Below are 25,004 nucleotides of genomic sequence, written 5' to 3' on the forward strand. Positions count from 1 at the left end.
AACAAAAGGGAGGAGCATAAGGTGACATACAAGAGTGGAGGAAGATGCACACAGGTGGATTATATCTTATGTAGGATGGCCAGTTTGAAGGAGATTGGAGACTGTAAAGTGGTGGCCGGAGAAAGTGTAGTTAGGCAGCATAGGATGGTGGTTTGTAGGATGACGTTGGTGATCAAGAGGAGGAGGAGTGTGAGGGCAGCACCAAGGATCAAATGGTGGAAATTGAAAAAGGGTAACTGTGAGGTGGAGGTTCAGGGATGAGTTAAGACAGGCACTGGGTGGCAGTGAAGAGTTACCAAATAGCTGGGTAACTACAGCAGAGCTAGTAAGGGAGACGGCTAGAAAGGTGCTTGGTATCACATCGGGACGGATGACAAGGAGACATGGTGGTGGAATTGGAATGAGTAAGTACAGAAGAGTATAGAGGCAAAGAGGTTGGCAAAGAAGAAGTGGGATTGTCAGAGAGATGAAGAAAGTAGACAGAAGTATAAGGAATGTGGTGCATGGCAAAGAGAGAGGTGGCGGAGGCTAAGGATAAGGCATATGAAGAGTTGTATGAAAGGTTGGACACTAAAGAGGGAGAAAAGGACCTGTACCGATTGGCTAGACAGAGGGACCGAGCTAGGAAAGATGTACAGCAGGTAAAGGTGATAAAGGATAATGAGGGAAATGTACTCACAAGAGAGGAGAGTGTGTTGAGGAGAAGGAAAGAGTACTTTGAGGGGCTGATGAATGAAGAGAATGACAGAGAGAGAAGGTTGGATGATGTAGGGATAGTGAATCATGAAGTACAATGGATTAGCAAGGAGGAAGTAAGGATAGCTATGAAGAGAATGAAGAATGGAAAGGCTGTTGGCCCAGATGACATACCTGTGGAAGCATGGAGATGTTTAGGTGAAATGGCAATGGAGTTTTTAACCAGATTGTTTAATGAAATCTTGGAAAGTGAGAGGATGCCTGAGGAATGGAGAAAAAGTGTTTTGGTACCGATTTTTAAGAATAAGGGTGATGTGCAGAGCTGTAGTAACTACAGAGGGATTAAATTGATCAGTCACAGCATGAAGTTATGGGAAAGAGTAGTGGAAGCTAGGTTAAGAAGGGATGTGATGATTAGTGAACAGCAGTATGGTTTCATGCCGGGAAAGAGCACTACAGATGCGATGTTTGCTCTGAGAGTGTTGATGGAGAAGTACAGAAAATGTCAGAAGGAGTTGCATTATGTTTTTGTAGACTTGGAGAAAGCATATGACGGGGTGCCTAGAGAGGAGTTGTGGTATTGTATGAGGAAGTCAGGAGTGTCAGAGAAGTATGTAAGAGTGGTACAGGATATGTACGAGGGTAGTGTGACAGCGGTGAGGTCTGCGGTGGGAGTGACAAATGCGTTTAAGGTGGAGGTGGGGTTACATCAAGGATCAGCTCTGAGCCCTTTCTTATTTGCAATGGTGATGGACAGGTTGACAGACGAGATCAGACAGGAGTCCCCATGGACTATGATGTTTGCAAACGACATTGTGATCTGTAGTGAGAGTAGGGAACAGGTGGAGGAGACCCTGGAGAGATGGAGATATGCTCTAGAGAGAAGAGGAATGAAGGTCAGCAGGACTAAGACAGAATATATGTGTGTGAATGAGAGGGAGGATAGAGGAATGGTGAGGATGCAAGGAGTAGAGGTGGTGAAGGTGGATGAGTTTAAATACTTGGGGTCAACAGTTCAGGGCAACGGTGAGTGTGGAAGAGAGGTGAAGGAGAGAGTACAGGCAGGATGGAGTGGGTGGAGAAGAGTGTCAGGAGTCATTTGTGACAGACGAGTACCTGCAAGAGTGAAAGGGAAGGTCTACAAGAGGGTAGTGAGACCAGCTATGTTATATGGGTTGGAGACAGTGGCATTGACAAAAAGGCAGGAGTTTGAGCTGGATGTGGCAGAGTTAAAGATGTTAAAATTTGCACTGGGTGTGACGAGGGTGGACAGGATTAGGAATAAGTATATTAGAGGGTCAGCCCAGGTTGGAAGGTTTGGAGACAAAGCCAGAGAGGCAAGATTATGTTGGTTTGGACATGTGCTGAGAAGGGATGCGGAGTATATTGGGAAAAAGATGCTAAGGATGAGGCTACCAGGTAACAGGAAAAGAGGAAGGCCTAAGATAAGGTTTATGGATATGGCGAGAGAGGACATGCAGGTGGTTGGTGTGACAGAGCAAGATGCAGAGGACAGGAAGAAATGGAAACAGGTGATCCGCTGTGGCGACCCCTAACGGGAACAGCCGAAAGAAGATGATGATATCAGGTCATGTAGAATGACTTCAAATGAAGATGATTTTATTAGAGAAATGAATGTTCTTAGGAATATGTTTAGAAATAGAAGCTATCCTGACTGGTTAATTGAAAAGACTGAGGCTGAGGTACTGGAAGGTAGGAAGGGTAAATTCAAACCTATTCTGGGAATGGATGTCACTGAAAATGATGTAAATACAAGAAAGTTGGAAGAGAACTTCAGCAATGCTTTGGTACTTGAGTACAATACCAGTTCAAAGATAGTGAGGGAGGTGGTGGAAAACGAACAGATTTATTGCCTTTACTGACCTAGATAATATTTCAAAATGTAATCTAACGGTAGTATATAAAAATTCCAACAATCTAAAAGTTATTAGAAAGTAACCTTGATACTTGATATTTTAATGGGAGACCGAAGAAAGGAACATTTAAATGTGGTCATTGCTCACAATGTACCTACGTTATAAATAAAGAGGAAGTTTTTATAGAAAGTAGAAACACAAGGTTAGAAGGTAGGGATTACAATAATTGTGACTTCAAGGGCTTGGTATATCTGGCATTGTGCCAGGTATGCCAGGCTTTTTTATGTTGGAAAAACAGAACGGAAACTGAAAAGGAGAATTTATGAGCATATGTATGATATACAGGCAAAAAGGAAACAAATGCACTTCATAAAAATACTAAGGACTGTCCGACAGCATAATTTGTTTTTTACGTCATTGAGAGAGTGGACATGGATGCAAGGGGTGGGCTTAGGGAGGAAAGAATAGAATATAGACAGCTGTATTGGCAACTAACCCTGGAGGCAAATAAAGTCCCTAGTCTTAATGAAAATATTTCCATAGCCCCCCTTTTGAAAATGAGATCAGCAAAATTGTAACAGTCTGGCTTGCTAATTTTAGAAATTTACTTAAATGTTCCCTTATATGGTCTCCTAAATGGTTTTCAAAAATATTTCTCTACATGCTTCTTTTTATTAAATGTCCTTTCAAACGTTATTCTTAATACATGGTTTTAACAGGTGGTATTAATCAAATGGAAATATGTATTTTTTAAAAAGCACATATATTGTAGATTATTTAATGTTAATTTTATCATATAGTTAAACATTTATTTTAAATACAAAGTATTTTAAAACATGCATACTACATTAATTTTTTAAAACACATTTTATGATAGGTATGTTTTAGGGTAAGTGGAGATTTTTATTCGTCATTTCTTGCTATTTCTTTCTTGGCCACTTGATGGTGCTAGATGAACAGTTTGTATCCTGTAATAGCATCACAAGCATTCATGACAAGTTTCCTATTTTATTTTATTTTATTTTATTCATTCATTTTATTCTATCAAAATTGGATGTATTTTTAAATGAGAAGTGCGTTCATGGTAGGATTATGTGAGTAAGTAGTGTCATGTCCACACATTTTCATTTTAAATCGTGTTAAATTACATTAAATAATTTTTTAACAGTTGGTAAAAGGTACAGAAGTATTTTTGCAAGTACAAGTTGATTGCTTAGTAAATGTGATTGGTTAATTAGGATAATAACATACAGCATAAAAGGTTCTAGTTTTGTGTCAGCCCACATCTGATGAAGTAGGATAAATGAAAATGTACTATGTATTGTGAGATGTTAATGTGATTTGCTTTCGTGCTTGGTGGATTAAACTTCGGCTTGTTGTGGCAGCACCGGTCCGTGCTTTATTGTTTCACCTTCTTGGTCATCATTTTGGTTCATTTTGGTTTATTTGTCAGTGTTGTTGACCTGGTGAACATTATATTATTTTTAGAAACTACATGGATACCCACAAAGGGCGAGGAACTGGATTGTATAGATCAAAAACACATTGAAACACAGCAAATTTATGTTCTAGTGATAAATTCAGGACACTGAGCTGCCTATATCTCCTATTTGTACAATACATGAAAAAGAGAACCTTTAGGGGAGTATGGGGCCCATAGATACAACAACGGCTGTCTGTTCCATCGAGTAAGAGACTGCACTGAATTCTTAATGGGAGTCCTTGTAGAATACAGAATAATTTAAGATATAAAACCAAATTTACTATAAGTAACTTTAATACAAAAGGTAAGCACCACCTTAACCACTCTTGCGTATTATCTAAAAGTTACTGCTGTAATGTTTGACAATCCAAGCCCCTACTTGTGCATGGGCTATGGGCTAACTGGATACCAAGGTATTTAAAACTTGGGAAATTAAAAGTGAATTTACAGGTATGACGGATATCATTCTAAACATACAAATTGTTGGACATAAATGCGGATTTCGAAGGATTGACTTTACAGCCTATAAAATTATGTTACTCCTGTAGTACTGCCCAGCATCACAGCAGAGCCTTCTCAGGAACTGCAAGAAAATTTAAGAAAAGAGAGGTAAGGCATGCTGCCCAAAGCAGCCATACAGATTTTGGAGTCTATATTTTGCAATGATAAAGGCCTTTAACTTCCAGAAAGAGGAGGGGCTTTACCAGGTTTTAATAATGGTAGGAAAAGACAGAGTTTCCAGGATGGCAGGACCAGGCGGTCATATGTTAGTGAAGACAAATTCAAAGCAATAGGAAAAGCTGACTCAAACCAGAGTTTTATCACTTTCTCTAGTACAAACTTCAAAATTCATGAGGTAATAGAAAGTTCCTGGGCAGTTTAACATTTAGTACTCATTTAAGAAAATAACTTAAGAACAGGACAAGAAGTTGGAAAATTCTAAAGAAAGCTGAGCTGAAAAGTCAAAGCAAAAACCTTTGGTGGAACAGTAAGAAAACCCTAAGCTAAGCAAAGCACCTGGACAGCTTCCTCCTTATTCCACACCTATATTCCAGCCAGTCACTTGACCAACATGTGAGCACATCTCCACTATCCTCATTACTGCAGCTTTTGTTCTTCCTCCTGGTTGTTCATAGGTTGTTACTAGGCTATCGGCCCTAGGGCCTATACAAGCCTAGCCATAACAATTCCCTATTTCTTCCCACAATATTTACTTCCCTGGACCCCTGTCTAGCAGGGGGACTGACATGATCGCCGGGGTGAATTTCCTTTCTCCCATCCAATCGTCAAGGTTCCTTTTGAAAAGGGCCAAAGAGGCTCTCTGCTTGACATGTATGGGCAGTCTATTCCAGTGTCTGGGGAGTCTCTGGGTCAGGAACCTATCCCTCCAGCATATTTTGTTTATTGTGATGACAAGGTTTAGATCCCTGGAGCATGTGGCTCTGAGGGATTGGGATTTTTTTTAAGTGTAGCATGTTCAACAGCTCTAGGTTTGACATGGCCTTGTATGTTAAGCAGAAATCGCCTCCGAGTAGACGATATGCAACAGAGAATAGCTGGAGTTTTCTAAGGCGGTCAGCATAGGGCATCTGCTTTAGGCCTGTGATTCTTTTAGTGAGGTATTTCTGTGTACTTTCCAGTTGTTGCAGGTGTCTTGAGAGGTACATACCAAATGGGGCGTTGTATTCTATAATGGGTCTAATGAGGGATGAGTACAGTGGGACAATGACCTCCTTTTTTCTGGATGAAAAGTCCTTAGTGATGAGATGTTCCACATAGAAGGATTTCCTGACTGTTGTGACGATGTGGTTATCGAAGTTGAGACCACTGTCCACCTGTGTCCCTAAGTCTCTTATCACACTTTCAATGTTTAGCGTACTGCCACCTATGTGGTAATGCACGGGTACATGTTTTTTCCCAAAGGGGATAACTATACATTTCTTGGCATTGAGCTTGAGCCCACTGCTCTGGCACCAAGCATCTGTTTCTGCAAGGCCCTTTTGTAGAGTATCCACATCATTTGGAGATTCAATAGAGTCCCTTAGTATTGGCCTGTACTTCAGAGAAGTAGATGCCAAACAAGAGTGGTCCCAGGACTGAACCCTGAGGTACTCCACTTGTCTGCAGCTGGATTTGGAGTCCGCTAATTTTACACTGTGGGTTCTGTCAGTAAGCCAGTTGGCAACCCATCGAGTGACGTAGGGATTAATGCCCAGCTTAGTAAGTTTCACTACTGACCTCAGCTGAATACAACTTTTATTTTATTGCAACACCAGACAATGTTCGGGCTGACAGGACACAGAAGTTTAGATCAGACTCCAGATAACATTATTTGAGGGAGAAGATTATTAAACATCTGCCTTTCTGGAAATAATCCTCTACAATTATGAATACATGTGACACTGACACTAATTCACCTCTTTCTCCTGGCCTCTTTGAAGTAAAATAACATACAGAGTATGTCAGACCAAATTTTCACAGCTTCCCCAGGAGTCTATTTCCTTTGGTCCACCTTATCTACATGGTAAGTGTTAACCAGAACTCTCTCAGTGATAGTACAGGAGGGGGTATTCATCAAGCCAGCTCACATTTAAAACATTTCTCCATGAATGCCTTTTCAAGTCTTTCTGGCATAACAATAGAACAGATTTTTCTTTCACCCTCTGTTCTCTGCACCATACATATGACTAGGTTTGTCAAAGGTCCATAAATTCACCCTTCAAGCTTAGGATCTACTGGTTTTCAAGACATTTTACTGGTGTAACCCATGCTGATATTTTTCAAATGTATGCACATAGGGTACTTGTTGCGACTTTAAATCCTCATAATAATTACAGTTATGAAAGTTAGAAATGGCCGCTAACTGTACTTTGACTGTAGAAAGTACAGAGTCTGAGCTGAACAACTCAGCCAGAAAAAACAAGACTGACTCGAAGTGGACAGAGAAGGGATCAAGTCCACGAGCCTCTGCCCATAAAACAAACATTTTCCATTTACTGGTATACATTTTTCTAGTGGTTTCTTTCTGGGAAGAGGACAATATATGAACAAAACATGGGGTGCTCCTGGCCATCAAGGGAACTGCAGGAACCATGTGATCAACTTGAGGGACTGAAGATTGGGGGGATCCAGACTGGGTGGGATGAGAAATGAGATTTGGAATGGGATCCAACACCCAAGAGAGTGTTTCAGAAGAGGCCAAAGGAAGGGAAAACCATACCTGGTAAGGCCAAAAGGCAACAATGGGGATTGTGACACCTGTGCACTGGCCCAGCATCAAGGAGCCTCAATCCTCACCAGTGAGGTGTGCCCATATATGGAAAGGATAATAAATACACAAACAGTAGTACAATTTTCCTTAAGAGCACACAGAGATCACAGTCAGTCTGGGGCTGGTTTCTCCCTTTTTCTCCAGGTCTCCAATAAGATTCTCCACTGGTACAGCTATAGTGTCCAGATCTTAGCCTAGTGGGCAAACTAAAACCTCCAGCACCCTCTCTGTCCAACCAGTGCTTCGTGTCCCAGCCCAAGTAGCTGACACACACACATATCCTTTAAGATAAGAGTTTATACAACTACACAGACACTCCTGGGGGAAGTCTGGCACAGGTTCTCCAGCTGTACCCCTTTTACCCAGACTGTATGGTAGAAATCACTTCCACCACCCAGCTAATATTTATCAGCTACTCAAAGGCCCTTATTAAAGAGGTGTCCGATTATTACTGTGCAATATTATTATCCAAATGATAAATGCAACCAAACAATCAAGACTTATTTGATGCAACTTGGTTCAGTATCACTATATACATGCAATGCACTCTTAGAGCTTAAATTATCTCTACCCAAAACAGCCACAGTTGAAAGGTTTAAAAATATTTAATAATAAATAATAAAAAACACAAGACAATGCTTCTTATTACACAGTGCTAGTCAAGAGTTCAGAGATCACAGAGAAATACTTAAAATAATATAGTAGCAAACGATCTGACATCACAGAAAAACAAACTAGTCTAATCTTCCTATTTTCTAGCTATAGCTAAGTGAGAAACAGTTATAAAATCCTACTTACATATAGACACAGGCAGATATCTGGTGATGTTGGATGTTCTCAAGACAAATGTTCCAATGCTCTCATTCTTTCTGCCCTTAAATTGATAACACAGCACCACTGATTCATATCAGATACACCATTTCTTTCTGGTTCCCAAGCTAACAGACTCTCAGAGGTTAATGGCCCCTTTAATCTTGCAGCTGGTCAGGAACCACAGCAATAAAATAAATTATACATGCAAATTCTAGCTATTAACTCTGGCCTCAAAACACTAGGCAGAATTCCTTCATCCAAACATATCGGCTCCGAGTTTTGACATCAAAGAATTAACTTGTCAGCTTTGTTACAGCAGAGTGCACTGTTGTTACATTTTTGCAGTTCCACATTTAACACCATTTTTCCCATTTAAGAGAACAAGCCTGTGGCTTATATTAATATTTACAAATGAAAAAATTATCTACAAAATTCTATCTGGCTAGGCTGGCAGCCTTTACCAATCTTCACAGGGATCACTTAAGCTCTGCAATAGGTTGCCCTCTGCAGAAACTTTACTAATCAGAGGAACTAGGGAATAAGCATAAAGGAGACCCAGAGGCCAAACAAACATCAGAGCATCCCTGGGTGCCTGTTCTGGAAAGAGAACAATGGTGTAATCGCAGCCACACAGTGTTGGGTGGGAATGCAAACAGGTCAAAACAAAGAGTGCGCCACCACTGAAAAATCCAAGTTGCCACTGTCAGATTTAGGGACAACTAATGAGGAAATAAAATGCTCATGCTGAGGCTGTCAGCCAGAATGTTGGGACTTCCCCAGGATAGGAGTTGCCATCAGTAACTGCTGAGAGGAAATTGTCCACTGTAAATCCTCATGGCCTCCCAAAAAAAAGAGGGTAAGAATGTGTTTCCCCCATCTGTTGAGATACCAAACAAAAGATATGTTGTCCATCTGTATCACAATCACATCTCTGGGGAGGGTATCCCAAAAAGCCTGCAACTCTAGGAGAACCACTCTAATCTCCAAGATGTTATGTGAACCTCTGTAGAATACCAGGACCCTTGAACCATCCTACCTTAGAAATGCACTCCTACCCCAGGATGTAGGCGTCCGTGGTGACTGTGGCTGAAGAAGAAGGAATTAAAAACCCATCTCCCTTATATTACTAATGGAGACTTTATCCAGAACTGAATTTGCTTGTGATACACTCTCATCAGACATACTGGGAAATCAAATGGATATATTAGGAAGAACCACATAATGATCAATGCCCACTTGAGGGCCCTCATGTGATACCTGGCTAGAGGGACTGGCCCTATCGACGTTGCCATATAAGCCAGAAGCCTTAGAAGTACATGAGCAGGAGGGTTTGGGAACTGCAAGCAGTGACAGGGACTGAGCTTGAAGACTGAAAACTTTGGAGCTTGGGAGCCTGTCAATTTGATGGACCATGTCAAGATGGCACCCTGTGAACTCCAAGACTTGTACAGGCTGAAGGCTGAATCTCTGGCTGAGATCAACAATGCCTTTGTGAGGGGCAGTAAGGAGCCAATTGCTAGGTACTAGAAGACATGCAATCTCTGCAGCTGGTTTAGTTTGCTTAAATCCAAGATTGGCCTGAGGGCCTTTGTTTTCTTTAGTACTAAAAATAATCTGCAATACAACCCAGATCCAATCTAGTCTGGTTGGGCTTCCTGAATGACCATCTGTGAGCAGCTTTTGGATGTCTGTCCCTGCGTAAAAACTCCAATGGGGTAGAACATCTGGGAGATGTTGTGACAGACAATTTGGAACTTCTATAATGGGAATGGCAAAACCTCTCAATATGACTCTCAACACCCAGGCATCTAAGGTGATAGCTTCCCAAGGTTTGGACTGGAGAGCTAGATGACCCCTGACTGCCTCCAGAAATGAGCAGCCTGGCACCCCTTCACGATCACTGAAAAGGCCCACTGGAAAAAGCCCTGCAGAAGCCCTGATTTTGTGGACCACCTTTGCTGGACGGGTGATGTCTGTTCTGACATCTCCCTCCTGCTCTCAGGAGGAAACTTTCAGAGGACCATCCTAGAAAAAAGAAGGGTTACTTAAATTTTTTTTATTCTTAGAGAAGGATTGCGGGGGGGGACTCCGACAGTAGACAATGTCTTCCCCTCTTGTTCACTTCTCATCAATGTGTCCTTAACCTTGGGTCCAAACAAGGAGAACCCACCAAAACAGGCACTGATGCAGAATGCTTTGAAGCAATCAGCAAAATTGCAAAACCACATCCAGGTGTGGCACCTCATCGCAATCCTGAAATCTGCTGGTCTTGATGCTCCATCATTAGAGATGAGTCTCATTGAAACACAGGCAATAGATGTCAAGGTGGACAACTAAGCCTCCAGATTCTTCTTGGTATCTGGAGGCTGTTGTGTCTTGACGGTGTTTGACACTTCCAAGACAAGGTCTCGTTGAAGCCTTGTCAGGTGTGATAAGTAGTTAAGAGCCTTCAAAGAAAAGATAGATGAGGCATACGATCATTTCCCTAATTGACCCAGCACCTGATGCTTCCTGTTCAGGGGTGAATCAAGGAGATCTCCTCAGAAATCTCCCTTCCGGTGGTGTCCGCCATCACAATGGCATTGATGGCTGGGCCCTTGCTCTAATGAGGCCTGTCTTGGGGGGAGGGCAAGAAACTTGCTAAGCTTCCTAAGAATAGGTTCTACTGTGCTGGGTTCCTTCCATGTCTTCCCCAAGGGGAACCACCAAAGGCATGGATGTGCCTTTGTCAAAGGCCTCTAGAAAAACTGACTCCTCGAAAAGGGAGTTTCAGTGGTCCAGCCCCTGTCCTGGTAAGGCAGCTCCAACAAATCTCCAAAAGAAGAAACATTATATCGGGACTTAGGAGAACCCACTACTTTCCTCGAGGTCAGTATCCTTGGTGATGGTCTCCTCCACGGAATCCAAGTACTTCCTCTTGCATCTTTCCTTCTCCAAAATCTCTCATGCTGGTGGCTGTCTAACAAAGACTGCCCCAGAACAGACTGACAACTAGCCAGACTAACAGATGAAAACTACAAAGAGGTGCCAGCTAGAGAAGTATGACCCTTCTCTTGAGAAGAGAACATCCTCTCAACAATGTCAAGGCCAAGGCGGGCCTCTCATATCCAAGGGTCCTGGAACCATAGGATGCAGAAGACAACCTCGAACCCAAGGGAGCAGCACCTGGATCAAACCCTGAGACTGGAGCTAAGCTGTCTAAAGCTTCAAGAGGGAGTGATGATCCAGAAGCAGGAACCATTGACCTCTACCTAGACACTCCAGCACTGTCGCCATGGCTCCGAGTTGCCGACGGCCCAAACAAGTTGGGGTCAAGTCTAACAAGGAATAAGATGGAGCTGAAGACGGCCAGGCTGTTGGATTTGATCTGGAGGGTGGAAACTGGACCGGTCCTGTAGACCTTGTATCCGAAGGGGCCAAGGAAGGAAAACAGAATGATGGAGCTGAAAGTCCCGGTATTGGAAAGAGACCTGAGGGGATAAGCCCCAGTTGCATCTGTGCATGCAAAATGGACCTCATCAGCTGCTCCAGATCAGTATGTTTGATGCTGCCCACCAACCTTGATTACTGGACAGATGAGTCCACTGAGGATGGCTTCAGGGGTCTATGGAAAGAGGACCCTGCATGCCGGATCCAAGAAGGGGAAGACTCTGGAGACCAAAGAGGAGGACCTACAAGGGGGAAGAGGAGGATGTTACTCTGCCAGAAGGTGCCCCTTTGACCAGGAAGGGGCTCAGAATGCTTGGAGTCTGAGATGTCATTTTAGTTGTTTTCAGAACCGGAGACAATTGGATTTGCAATGTTGGTGCTAATGTTGCTGGGGAGGATGAAAGCAAGGGACCTTCAGACCCGCAGAAACCAAGGAAGCCAGCAAAGAGGTGGAGGCCAAAAGAGACCTATTGCACTCCCTCTTAGAACGTCCAGAGTTTCACTGACAAGGCTTCTCAGACCCAGTCTTCAGATCTGGGGGAGAAGCTGTGCAAGCTGAGAAAAAAAAACAAAAAATCAAGAGGACAAAAGCCCTCACAACATGAGTTTGGCCATGTGCTTGTTAACAGTACACAAACTGATCCTCTCACAGATGAAGCAACTGGAGTCCAAATGCTCCAGACCTAGACAGTCGACGCATTTAGGGTATCCTGGCAGGACAATTTGCAGTCACAGGAGATGCACTTTTTAAACCCCCTTATCCATCTTATCACAACACACAGATGCAAATGAGACAGGGCCAAGGGACCACAGCAATATAGTAAACCACCTTACAAGGAAAAGAGTTGGAAGGGAAAAGATGAAAATATCTACGCCCTAATGAACTACTTCAAAACTACCTAAACTTACCAGAAAAATGCTAACCATTATTCTATAGGGTAAGGAAAGAAGGATCTCACCAATCCTATTCTGACTTCTTCAACATAACTGAATCAGCCAAGTAGAGCCAAAGACCAAGCCGCAGACATGAATGGCAGCAAACAAGATGGAGGAGCGGGGGAGTTATAGGCAAGGGAGGCAGAGGCAAAATGGGCTAAAGGCTTTTGAATTGGCTGGTGCTGGATCTAAGTCAGATCCAAAATCCCACAGGGTGAACCCAGAGTGAGCAGACAACATCGGATATACTGTTATCAGTACTTAGTAGCACTGTTTTTGCTTATTCATTAACAAAAAGTTCAACCTTGGTCTGATCAGACCAGAACACACTTTCACACATGCTTTTGGGAGACTTGATGCATTGTTTTGCAAATTTTAGCAGGGCCTGGATGTTTTTCTGTGTAAGAAAAGGCTTCCGTCTTGCAACCCCTACCCCATAGCCCAGACATATGGAGAATATGGGAGATTGTTGTCACATACAGTACACAACCAGTACTTGCCAGAAATTCCTGCAGCTCCTTCAGTGTTGCTGTAGGTCTCTTGGCAGCCTCCCTGACCAGTTTTTGTCTTGTCTTTTCACCAGTTTTAGAGGAATAACCAGTTTTTTGCAACATCACTATTGTCCCATATTTTCTCCACTTTTTGATGACTTCACTGTGTTCCACAGTACATCCAATGCTGTGGAAATTTTGTTGTACCAGTCTCCTGACTGATACCTTTCAACAATGAGAATCTCTTGGATGCTTTGCATGCTCTCTGCGAACCATGGCTTTTGCTGTAGCAGGCAACTGACTAAATGTCAGGAAAATCGTACTAGGACAGCTGAACTTTATTTGGAGTTAATCAGAGTCTCTAGCTGATGGCAGGTGTGTACCCAAGAAGACTGAATGCTGTAATTAAATCAAAAGGTGCTTCAACAAGTATTAGTTTAAGGGAGTGCATACTTATGCAACCAGCTTTATTGTATGTTTTTTTTTTTTATATTTTTCCCCCTAACAGATTTGTTTTTCAATTGAATTGTACAGGTAATAGGTCATATTAAAGATGGGAAAAGTTTTGAAATGACTTATTGTGGTCTATTTTTTTATATCACTAAAAATTGTCATTTTAACAGGGGTGTGTAAACTTTTTATATCCAATGTACATATATATTTTTTTAAGTTCTCACAATACATATTTTCAGCACAATCTATTAATGTTTTGCGTTCATTTTTCATACAACACTCAAATTATTTTACAGAGAACGCAAGACGTGATTTTTTTTCATGACAATACAAATCCAAGTAGCAGCTAATGAGATTTAATCTCAAGTTTTCAACTCTGCAATCCAACATTATAACCATTATAATATACAGCTTTCTAATTATACACACAAAAAGGGCAGGATGGCACCATATAAACTTATAAGGAACATACCTGGCAAATGGAATGAAGGAAAGACTGTACCTGTTGAGAAAATAAAAAGGTTGAAAACATAATTACAACAGTGTTCTGACTTCCTTAAAATGAAAAAAAAATTGTTCCTACCTATACGTGTCTGGAGGGTGCACTATACTTTGCAGGATGAGGCTCTGTGCTCCTATTAACATTTTATGCCTATTTTCAGGTAAAGAACTACAATAGACATCAGCATTTCCAAAACATCTTTCACTCCTCCTGGGCATATTTTTTACTAACTAGGTGCAGGAATGAGTGATTTACTAATTTAAATTTCACTTGTTGCATTTTTTTTTACGACCATTACCAGTATGTACGTGACATAACAAAAGGACTAAAGATATGATGACAAAATAATTCTATTACAGCTGTTAACTACTAATGACACAGAAGAGTCCTGTTAGATAACTTAGTCTATTAGAAATTTTCCACTGTCTTGTGAGTGCTGAGCTGCAAAAAAAAAAAAAAATCTCTTCAACAGGAACATACAAAGTTTTTTTTTTTTCCTCTTGGAGATTACTAAGGTGCATTAAAATAATATAGTACATGTATAATTTACATCACTCACATTTCAGATGAACAGTTTCAAACTCAATACTGTAAACATTGGACAATTCAATTTAAATGCATTTGAGCTTTGAAAGTTAAAAACATTTTGCACACAAATATATTCAATTAGTATAAAGTTATGAAGTCAATCCCATCAATTATTTTCCTTTTACCCTGCTTTATTTAATTTATGGTTATGGACAGCTGCAGCCTATTCCAATGCTGTACTCACTATATCTCAAAATCTTAGAAAAGGATATGTGAAATGGATATGTGAACAATGGGCTCTTCTACCTTAGATACATTCTGCCTGGTTAAAAATCTCAATAATGACTTCTGCACGAAAACTAGCCTTTAAGGCTAAGATAGCATTCCTATGCAGGTAAGAATATGTGCTCACCAAAAGTGTACCAAGTTTTGATCCCAAATGAGCTAGACCTTTCCATAAGAGAAAAAAAAAATACAAGAAACTTTACTCTATCACATCTCACCACACTCAGCTGACTTACTGACTATATAAAGATGTGAACTTCTCAAGGCAGCAATGCTAGAAGAAGGGGAAAGAAGGTACATAATTAAGGGACCCAACTCTAGAAGGTGGACTGCATTTACTAGACTGGTCTCAGATGACAGTACGTCTGGAGTGGTCAAACCAAAGAGATGGTCTGGTAAGCATATAGGGCACCCTGCATAAGGTACACAGAGGCAGAAAAGGCAAGGTCAAGACAAAATGCCTTTAGGAACTGGTCTTCTAGTAGACGCTCTATGTAAAAGTCCACATTGTAATGTTATAGAATAAGTGAGGTATAAACATCTGCTGTAGGTGTACTCTTGAAATGGGCCTTAGAGGTGCAATGCTCTCTAACAACATTAGAAAAATGCCAAAGAGTTACTTGCAATAACTAAAGCAATGTAAACAATTAACCACTTTGAGTGTGTCACTTTGCTACTACCTTTCACATTTCACTTTCATTCCAAAGCAAAGGTGACAATCAACGATCTGTTTTTCATAGGTTCATAGGTTCATACTAGGCTATCTGCCCTAGGGCATTTATAAGCCTAGCCAGAGTATGGTTGGCTTTCGCCACCCATTTTAAATTAATTTTGCTATGCCCTTTTTCGAGGTTAGTGTACTGTGCCTCTGTCCAACAGTGACACAGAAGTGATGCCCGAGGTAAACCTACGATCTCCCATCCACTCATCAAGATTCCTCTTGAAGAGAGTCAATGAGGGACTCTGCCTAACCTGGACTGGGATTTTATTCCAGAGTGAAGGGAGCCTCTGGGTTATGAATCTGTCCCTCCAGCATGTCCTATTTATTTCAGTGCTGAGGTTCAAGTCTCTCAAGCACGTAGCTCGATAGGATTTGGATTTTTTGAGGTGCAGCATGTCCCTTAATTCCGGGTTGGACATGGCTTTATACGTCAGGCACAGATCGCCTCTGAGCAGGCGGTATGCCACTGAGTAGAGCTGGAGTTTCTTTAACCGGGCAGCATATGGCATCTGTTTGAGCCCTTTGATCCTCTTGGTGAGGTACTTTTGGGGTCTTTCCAGTTGCTGCAGGTGTCTGGTAAGGTACATCCCAAAAGGGGCATTGTACTCTATTATGGGCCTGAGGGATGAGTAAAGAGGCACGATGACCTCCTCTGATCTAGATGTGAATCCCTTCATGATTAGGTGGGCTATATAAAATGTTTTTCTAACCACTTTGGCCACGTGGTTGTCAAATGAGAGATTGCTATCAACTTGGGTCCCCAGGTCCCTAATTACTTCTTCTGTACTTAATGGATTACCACCTATGTGGTAATTTGTGGGCACTTTGTTTTTGCCAAAGGGGATGACTATACACTTTTTGGCGTTTAGCTTGAGGCCATGGCTCTGGCACCAGTTGTCTGTTTCTATGAGGCCCTTTTGGAGGATGCTTGTGTCGGCTGGAGAGTCGATTATGGTGCCCAGTTTGCAGTCATCTGCGACCTTGGTCAGCCACAGTCCTTCCGTGTTGGCCTGTACCTCCGAGAAATATATACCGAACTAGAGAGGTCCCAGGACTGAGCCTTGTGGGACGCCACTTGTAACTGGTTCGGAGTCTGACATGGTTCCAGCAATTCTAACCATGTGGGTTCTGTCCTTGAGCCAGTTTGCAACCCATCTAGTGACATAGCGGTTTATATTTAAGCTGGTGAGCTTATCTATAATGCCCGAGTGGGGTATTGTATCGAAGGCTTTTGCGAGGTCCAGGTAGGCTGTGTGGACCACCTTCCCCTCGTCAATGGCCTTGGTGACGTTTCAAAGAAGTCGACCAGGTTTAAGAGGCAGGATCTGCCCTTAACAAAGCCGAACTGGGTAGGATCCAGTGTCTGTAGGTCCCCAATATCTTTATTTATGAGGTCTATGATGATCCTTTCCATAGCTTTGCAGACCAAGCTAGTCAGGCTTATGGGGCGATAGTTTCCAGTGTCCGTTGAGGCACCACTGTTGCTGTACACCACTCTTTGGGTACATATCCTGTAGTAAGGCTGAGATTGAACAGTAGTTTTATGTTTGGGTTTAGCTCTTCTTGGAGTTCATGTAGGATGCAGCCCGGGACACCATCTGGTCTCATTGATGCTGTGTTTTTTGCTTTGGAGAGAGCGGCTCTTACCTGAGCATCTGAGATGTCAGGGGGGCAGCACTCTGCTGGGATAGATATTTGCCCTTTTGGGGGGGGGGGGGGGGAGTTTGCACTGAACCTGTCAGCTAGGATGTTGGCAATGTCTGTGGGTTTGGTGTATTTTTTGTCATTTTGGACTAATTCTGAGCATATCTGGGAATTCCCACCCAGGTTCCTAACATAACTAAAGAAAGCCTTGTGATTATCCTTAGTGTCCTGTGCAATTTTTCTCTCGAAGCTGGCCTTAGACGATTTTATGAGTGCCAGTAGTTTTTTGCCAATAATGATCAGAGATGCCTTCCCTTTTTGGGATTTTGCTCTATCATGTAGTAGCTTCCTCCTTCTATTGTTTAGTTTGTTTATGGCTGGGGTCCACCAGACAGGATGTCTGCCTTTGGAGGATTGGGTCTTGGTTTTATTTGGGATTGCATGATCCATGCATTCCTGAAGGTGTTCGCAGAAAGCATTTATAAAGGATTCTGTGGTCTGGGCCGTATTTTCCACAGGCCCGGGGGCTTTGAAGGATTCAACCTCGGTTTTGAGGAGTGTGAAATTTGCTTTAGAGAAGTTTTTCACTGTGGTTTTCTGGGCAGGGGGTGGGGTCGGGATGTGAATATCCAGTGAGATTAGTTTATGGTCTGATCTTACCAGTGAGGGATACACTTCTGGTCTGGAGCATAGAGTCCCCATGTTGGTGATGATCAGGTCCAGTATGTTTTCCACTGTTGTGGGAGTGGTAACAAGTTGTTCCATAGCATTTGAGTTTATGAATTCTAGGAACCTTTGGGCTAGGGTGTTGGAGCTAGAGTAATGCTCCTAGTCTATGTTTGGGTAGTTGAAGTCGCCCAATATAATGGTGTTTGGAGAGACCTTCATATTTTCCAGTGTTCTCAGGAAGGCCAAGTGGGGTTCCCAGGTTTGGGAGGGTGGTCTGTAGCAGGCTATAAACTGGAAGGCAGTTTTACCCACTGTTAGTTGCACATGGATAGTCTCTGATGCTTCGTGCTGTGCCACCAACCTGGAGGTGTGGGTATCTTTGATGAATATTGATACTCCCCCTCCTTTTGTGGTTCGGTCCAAGTTTTAGGGCCGAAAAGCATGGTATGAGGTATAACCTGGTAGTACTGGGGTGCTCTCGGGAGCCCTGAACCAGGTTTCTGTTACTGCACAGATATCAATGTTCTCCATGTTAAGGAGAGTTTCGAGTGTGTGCATCTTGAGGTTCAGACTTCTGGCGTTGAGTAGCATTACTCTTAGTTTCTTATCCCTTGTGATACCTATGGAGGTGGGTTTGTCTTTTGAGCCTTGCCAAAAAAGGCACTATGGGGGTAGCAAGAGCCTTTGCCAATATCCGAAAGCCCAGGGGTGACAGGTGCAAGCCGTCCCTAGCGAAGCATCGTGGCTTGTCGAGCATATCATCCCAGGCTGACAGGCATTGGATCCCCTTTGAATGACACCAATACTTAAGCCAGTTGTTGAAATTGATCATCTTGTCTTCATATTGTGGCATCATTCTTGGTGAGGGTAAGATGCTACTCAAGGTCAAGGTCATACCAGCCTGGGCTACATGCTCAGAGAACTCCTCTATGTCTCTTTTTCATGTAGTCCAGGGAGGCACGTCTCAGGTCATTCACACCAGCATGGACAATTGGAGTGACCTGAGTGCTTGTGTTACGTGGCGGATCCTAGCGGCCGACAGGCTGCTCACCGTGACCTTCTCCTTGTTCTGCCTGGTGAGTGGGACGTCAGTGTGCCTGAAGATAGAGTCACCTATTACAAGTGTATCAGGTGTGTTTAGCCTTAAGGGTTGTGACTGTTCGGCACACTGGCTTTGTGAGATATATGTTGCACGTGTTTTGTTTTGGGGTAGCGGTTGCTTGGGTGTCTGCTCTGGAGGTCTCTGCTGCTTAGGCAGATCTTTATTTAGAGCCTCCGAGTATGTTTTTGTGTGTTTGGTTTGCTGTTGTGGTAGGTCTATGTGAGACTGGAATTGTAGTGAGTGTGGTTTCCTTCTCCTCCTGACTGGTTATGCCAGTACTGAGTTGAGAGAGCTTAGCCTCCAGTTTGGCTATATGGTTGCATCTCTCACATGTGGTGGAATTTGTTGGGAGGAGGAGAGGGTTGTCTGTGTACATGAGGCAGTTGTAACATTGCCTCAAGATTCCCAGATTCACCAGCTGGACCGGAGAGGAGATTGACAACTGACCTTTGGACATGCTAGAATAGTATTGGGAATTCCTTTATAATTGAAAACAAGGGCCAATGGGGAACAAGGTACTCAAGGGGAGCTTGTGAGGGTGTAGTGCTTTTAATTTTTTAGTGCTGACTTATACAATTGCTTTAGTGAGCAAGTGCCAGGTAACTTAAGTGCAATGTGTTACAGGTAACTTAAATGCAAAAACGACACACAGTAACTTTCTTTCAAGTGAAACAAGGAAATAAGTACAGTAAGCAATGCAGATATCACTAGGGATCCACAGAAGCGCTGAAAAGCCACGTTTTAGGTGGAATTAGCATTCCAGGGAAATAACAAGCAAACAAACAACAAGCATACAAACAATGCTAGATTTACAAACGTAATTAACCACACCTCGGCAGAACAAAGGCCGACTTGGAATACCCCGGGTGTGAAACTGCTGCTCCCATCATTCTTTGTTTACAGATGAATATCAGGAACAGTAGGGGTTGCTTTATTTACATCTTTTGTTATTTACACATTCATATTTACAACATATATTTCTTTCCATTCTCTCTAAATCTTAATATATAATCCACACATTAAAAAATTCCATTTTTCATTTCATGACAAAAACACAAACTGATTTTTCGAAGCCAGCATTGAGTAATCTTTAAAATGCCTTCATCTATCCTCCCATCCTTTCTGCCACAACCATTTTTATTACATCTAGGACATCTTTAGCAGCTCTACTTTTATTTTACAATAATCCTTAAAATCTTCTTTTCCATAATCTCCAGATTGCTATAAATTATATATTTTCAGTTTTCAAGTTCACATATTTATATTTTTCTTTTGCATATTTCCCACATAATAAGATATACATGCTATTTATCCTTTTGTTGACTAGGTTAGTCCTACTAGGCTAGTAGCACATTCTCATGGGAGACCTACATTGGTATGTATAATACTTTTTAAATCCTTCTCATTTTAAAACTTCCCCAGATTGGTTCATTGTTTACATTCTAACAAAATGTTTTGTTTCCTCCTCATTACATTCATCACATTTTCATTATTTCTTTACCACACAATTCATACTACTTAACCAATAAGTTATCCAACAAAACTTATCACGAAATCCCATGATTCACAAAAAAAATCAAACCTCTTCCTTCTACTCCTTATAGCATTTTTTAACATCTTCTTTTAATTCCATCTAGCATTTCTCCATAGTATTGTTTTACCACATTTTTTATTTTTATTGAACTCACTCATTTTTACCTTTCATAATTTTCTTTTCTTTTCTTTTCCCCGTCATATTTCCATGCTGCCTTGATATGTAGTCACATTTCTCTATCATTTTCAGAAGCAAAGTACATTACGGGATTTTTTTAGTTCAAACCTCCTCCTCCTTTTTACTGTGCATCCCCCTCTCTTTTTTACAAGACTCAGTCTTGATCCCAAATAAAATTTATATATATTTTCTTCATTTTAGCTGGAAACATGCATCTCTTTAAATATGCTAGTTTTCCAGACATGTAGTAATTTAACAATTTCTGTTAATGATGAATTAAAACTTCTCCACATTGGCAGCAATTTTGTTTAATTTTTCAACATTGTTTCCTGTTTTATTACTTTTTCACACTACTAGTGCACCTGTTTCCTCTTTCTCTAGGTTTATCAAACCTTTTCTTTTTGCCTTAACTGTACCCCTGCTTTAAAAAAATAATGTGAGTCGTTGCCACACACAGTAGAAGTGAAACTTCTGTAACAAATTGCGAAGAGAAGGCGCTTACACTGTACTGCAGAAGTGAACCTTCTGTAAGGAAGTGCGAAGAGAAGGCTCTTACACTGTACTACAGAAATGAACCTTCTGTAAGGAAGTGCAAAGAGAAGGCGCTTACACTACTGCAGAAGTGAACCTTCTGTAAGGAAGTGCGAAGAGAAGGCTCTTACACTGTACTGCAGAAGTGAACCTTCTGTAAGGAAGTGCAAAGAGAAGGCGCTTACACTGTACTGCAGAAGTGAACCTTCCGTAAGGAAATGCGAAGAGAAGGCTCTTACACTGTACTGTAGAAGTGAACCTTCTGTAAGGAAGTGCAAAGAGAAGGCGCTTACACTGTACTGTAGAAATTAACCTTCTGTAAGGAAGTTCGAAGAGAAGGTGCTTACACTGTACTGCACCATTTGTTTTCCTTTGCACTTCCTTATAGAAGTTTCACTTGACCACACATTATTTTATTTACCGAGTTTTTGTATTTCTGTATTATGCCACTTTAGAGAGATTACTGCTAGTATGATGGCGCAGTAAATGGCATTGCTGTTACATAAAGCTTGGTTCTTGGGTTCGATTTTTTTTTCTCTGAGTATCGTCTGTGCTAATTATTGGTATACCATTTTTCTTACAGTACTCAGTATTAGATTATTTAAAATGTATGGTGGTCTACTAATAACTCAGATGTATATTTAGACAGTGGAAGCAAATAACCTGCTTCTGTTTCAAGGCAGTGTTATACAAAAAGTACAGTTTTGTACCTACCATAAATGTAGATGTCCGAACTGGATAGCATCTGCAGTCATAACAACTGGGTTGTCCTGTCGTCAGGCAGCCCTGCAGTCGGCCGGATTCCAAAGTCCGGGTCCGGCTTCGGCTGATGTCGCACTCCACCCGACGTCATCTCTGTTGGTCTTCGGGTATAAAAGCATCAGCCGACGCCATTTTCCTCAGTGTTTCTTGCCCCAGATGCCAGTAGCCCTCTTGCAGGCTAAAATTTGGATAGATGCCAATGTTTCCAAATAGATAGAGGTAAACACAACAATAAGCATGTATGTACATATATACAAACAAATACACCATAAAGACTCCCCAACAGCTAGCTATTAGGAGGGTAAACACCCTAGGAGTACCACAGAGGGAAGGAGGGAGGGTAATCCTGACTGCAGATGCTATCCAGTTCGGACATCTACATTTATGGTAGGTACAAAACTGTACTATGTCCTTCATGGATGCATCTGCAGTCATAACAACTGGGTAGAATACCATAGCCAACTAGGGAGGAGGATAAAAGTAGATTATGGTGTGTTTAGGATCCCTTGCAGTACAGCAGTGGCAAACCCTGCTCGGGATCTGGAATATAGAGGCAAATTATAATGCTTGGCAAATGTATGCACGGAGGTCCAAGTAGCCGCCTCAATAATGTCTTTGGTTGCCACTCCTCGTAAGAAGGCTGTGGTAGTGGCTGTTGCCCTTGTAGAATGAGGTCTTATGTTCTGTGGAATTGGTTTTCCATGGAAGGAGTAACAGAATCGTATGCAATTTCCTATCCATTTGGAGATTGTCTGTTTGGAAATTGCTTTTCCTTCCCTTCCTGTTGCATATGCTACAAAAAGTTGGTCAGTCTTTCTGCTATATTTTGTTCTGTCCAAGTAGTAGCGTAGCTGTCTATGTACATCCAAGGTATGCAGTATTCTTTCCCCTCTGTTTTGTGGGTTGGGAAAGAAGGTAGGTAGGTGGATTGCCTGGTTTAAAGACACTCTGGATACCACCTTGGGCATAATTGTAGGATTAGTCCTCATGGACACTCTATCTTGGTGGAAGATTAGGAAGGGTTGCACTGCCATTAAGGCCTGTAGTTCTGAAACCCTCCTTGCTGAAGTAATTGCCAGTAGGAAAGCAGTTTTCCATGACAGGTGTTGTAGGTCTGCTGTTGCTGCTGGTTCAAAGGGTGATAGTGTCAACTTTTCTAGCACAAAGTTTAAATCCCAAGCTGGTAATGGTGGTTTCCTTGGAGGTTTTACATTCTTGATTCCTCTGAGGAACTGCCTGAGCAAAGGGTGCGAAAAACAGGTGGATCAAAGCTGTATTCTGCTGAAATAGCTGATGCATGTATCTTGATGGAGGAGTAGGACAGGCCTGAATGAAGAAGTTCGCCAGATACTCCAGAATGTTAGGCATATCTATGTTTGACACATCTTTTCCTCTTTCCGTACTCCAAATGACAAACCTTTTCCATTTTCCAGCATAGTTCCTTCTTGTTGAAGGTCTGCGTGCTTCAAGAATAATGTCTTTAACTCTTTGGGAAAGTTCTGGATTAGCTGCTGCTATGTGATGTTCCATGCAGTCAGTTGCAACGTTTTTAGGTTTGGATGTATGATGCTGTAGTTGTTCTGAGTTAACATCAAAGGCATCAGGGTATTGGCCACATATTGTTCGAGACATGCTCCTCAGTAGTGGGTACCAGTGTTGTCTTGGCCAGTTTGGAGCTATCAGGATTATCCTTGGACGTTCTTCCTTGATTTTTAGTAGTACCTTGTGTATCAAGGGAAGAGGTGGGAATGCATATGCTGTTAAGCCTTTCCAGTTGAAGGAGAGCGAGTCCACTTTCCATGCTAGTGGGTGGAATGTCCTTGTGCAGAATTTTTTGAGCTGGTGATTGAGGGGTGATGCGAATAGGTCTATCTGTGGCATGCCCCATTTCTTTGAGATGGTCTTGAAGATGTCCGGGTGCAGCTTCCATTCGTGGGCATCCGAAGTGGTTCTGCTTAATATGTCTGCTAGAGTATTGTCTTTCCCCGGTACAAATATTGCCTGTAACTGGATGTTGTAGTTGAATGCCAGGGTCCACAGCTCCAAGGTCATTCTGCATAGGGGGTATGAATGAGTGCCTCCCTGTTTGTTGATGTACCACATGACTGTGGTGTTGTCTGTCCTTATCCTCAAATGGCCCTCTTTGAGAAATGGTTTGAACTTTTGGATTGCCAGTTTTACTGCCAGCATTTCTTTTAGATTGATGTGCAGGTGAAGTTGATCCTGTGTCCACAATCCTTGCACGCGTTTGTCCAGCATGTGGGCCCCCCATCCTAGGTCTGAAGCGTCTGTTGTGATGGTCTGGCTTGCTTGACATATGCGAAAGGGTAGGCCTGGGTTTGACTGGCATGCCTGAGCCCACCATAGGAACTCCTGTTTTAAGCATGGAATTAGTGGGATTTCTGTTTCTAGACTGTGTCCGTGTTGGGACCATAAATTCTTTAGGTACCACTGTAGTTTCCTCATATGTAGTCTGGCAAATGGAACCAAGATTATGCATGATGCCATGAAGCCCAAGGCCTGCAGAACTTTTCTTGCTGTTAACTTGTTCAGTTTTGTTAGTGCCAAGAAGTAAAGAGGAAGTTCTTTTTGTTTTCTGTAGTCAGGAATGCCATTTGTTTTACTGTGTCCAATTCAGCCCAAGAATGTCCTTGTTTGGGATGGTATCAGCCTTGACTTTTGTAAATTGACTGTGTATCCCAGTGCTTGTAGCAAGTAAATGACCCTTTGTAAATCTGTTGTCAGCTTGCTTTTGTTGTCCCCTTGTAGCAGGCAGTCGTCCAGGTATGGGTAAATTTGAATTCCCTGTAGTCTGCAATGGGCGATTACTGATGCCAGGCATTTTGTGAATACTCTGGGCAGTAGATAAGCCAAAGGGCAATGCTGAGAATTGATAGTGCTCTGATCCTGCAAGAAATCTGAGGTATCTTCTGCAGATTGGTCGAATGGGGACGTGCAGGTATGCCTCCTTGAGATCTAGAGTTACCAGCCAAGACTCCTTGCCCAGCATGGGAAGAAGTTGCTGTAGGGTCAGCATTTTGAATTTTGGGACAATGATGTATGTATTTAAGGTGGACAGGTCGAGAATTGGTCTCCAACT

At 42.1% G+C, this 25,004-nt stretch overlaps 1 protein-coding gene across 1 annotated transcript in view; it reads right to left on the bottom strand.

The window, feature by feature from the left end:
• Positions 1 to 25,004, bottom strand: part of SFT2D2 (SFT2 domain containing 2) — a 749,963-nt gene that overhangs the window by 70,797 nt on the left and 654,162 nt on the right. Inside the window, exon 7 of the mRNA XM_044072088.1 lies at positions 13,922 to 13,951. Within this exon, the coding sequence (XP_043928023.1) occupies positions 13,922 to 13,951 (30 nt within the window). The remainder of the gene's footprint in view (positions 1 to 13,921; positions 13,952 to 25,004) is intronic.

This window comes from Protopterus annectens, chromosome 5.part0 (genome assembly GCF_019279795.1).
Source record: "Protopterus annectens isolate FY-2018-M chromosome 5.part0, PAN1.0, whole genome shotgun sequence".
Lineage (NCBI taxonomy): Eukaryota > Metazoa > Chordata > Ceratodontiformes > Protopteridae > Protopterus > Protopterus annectens.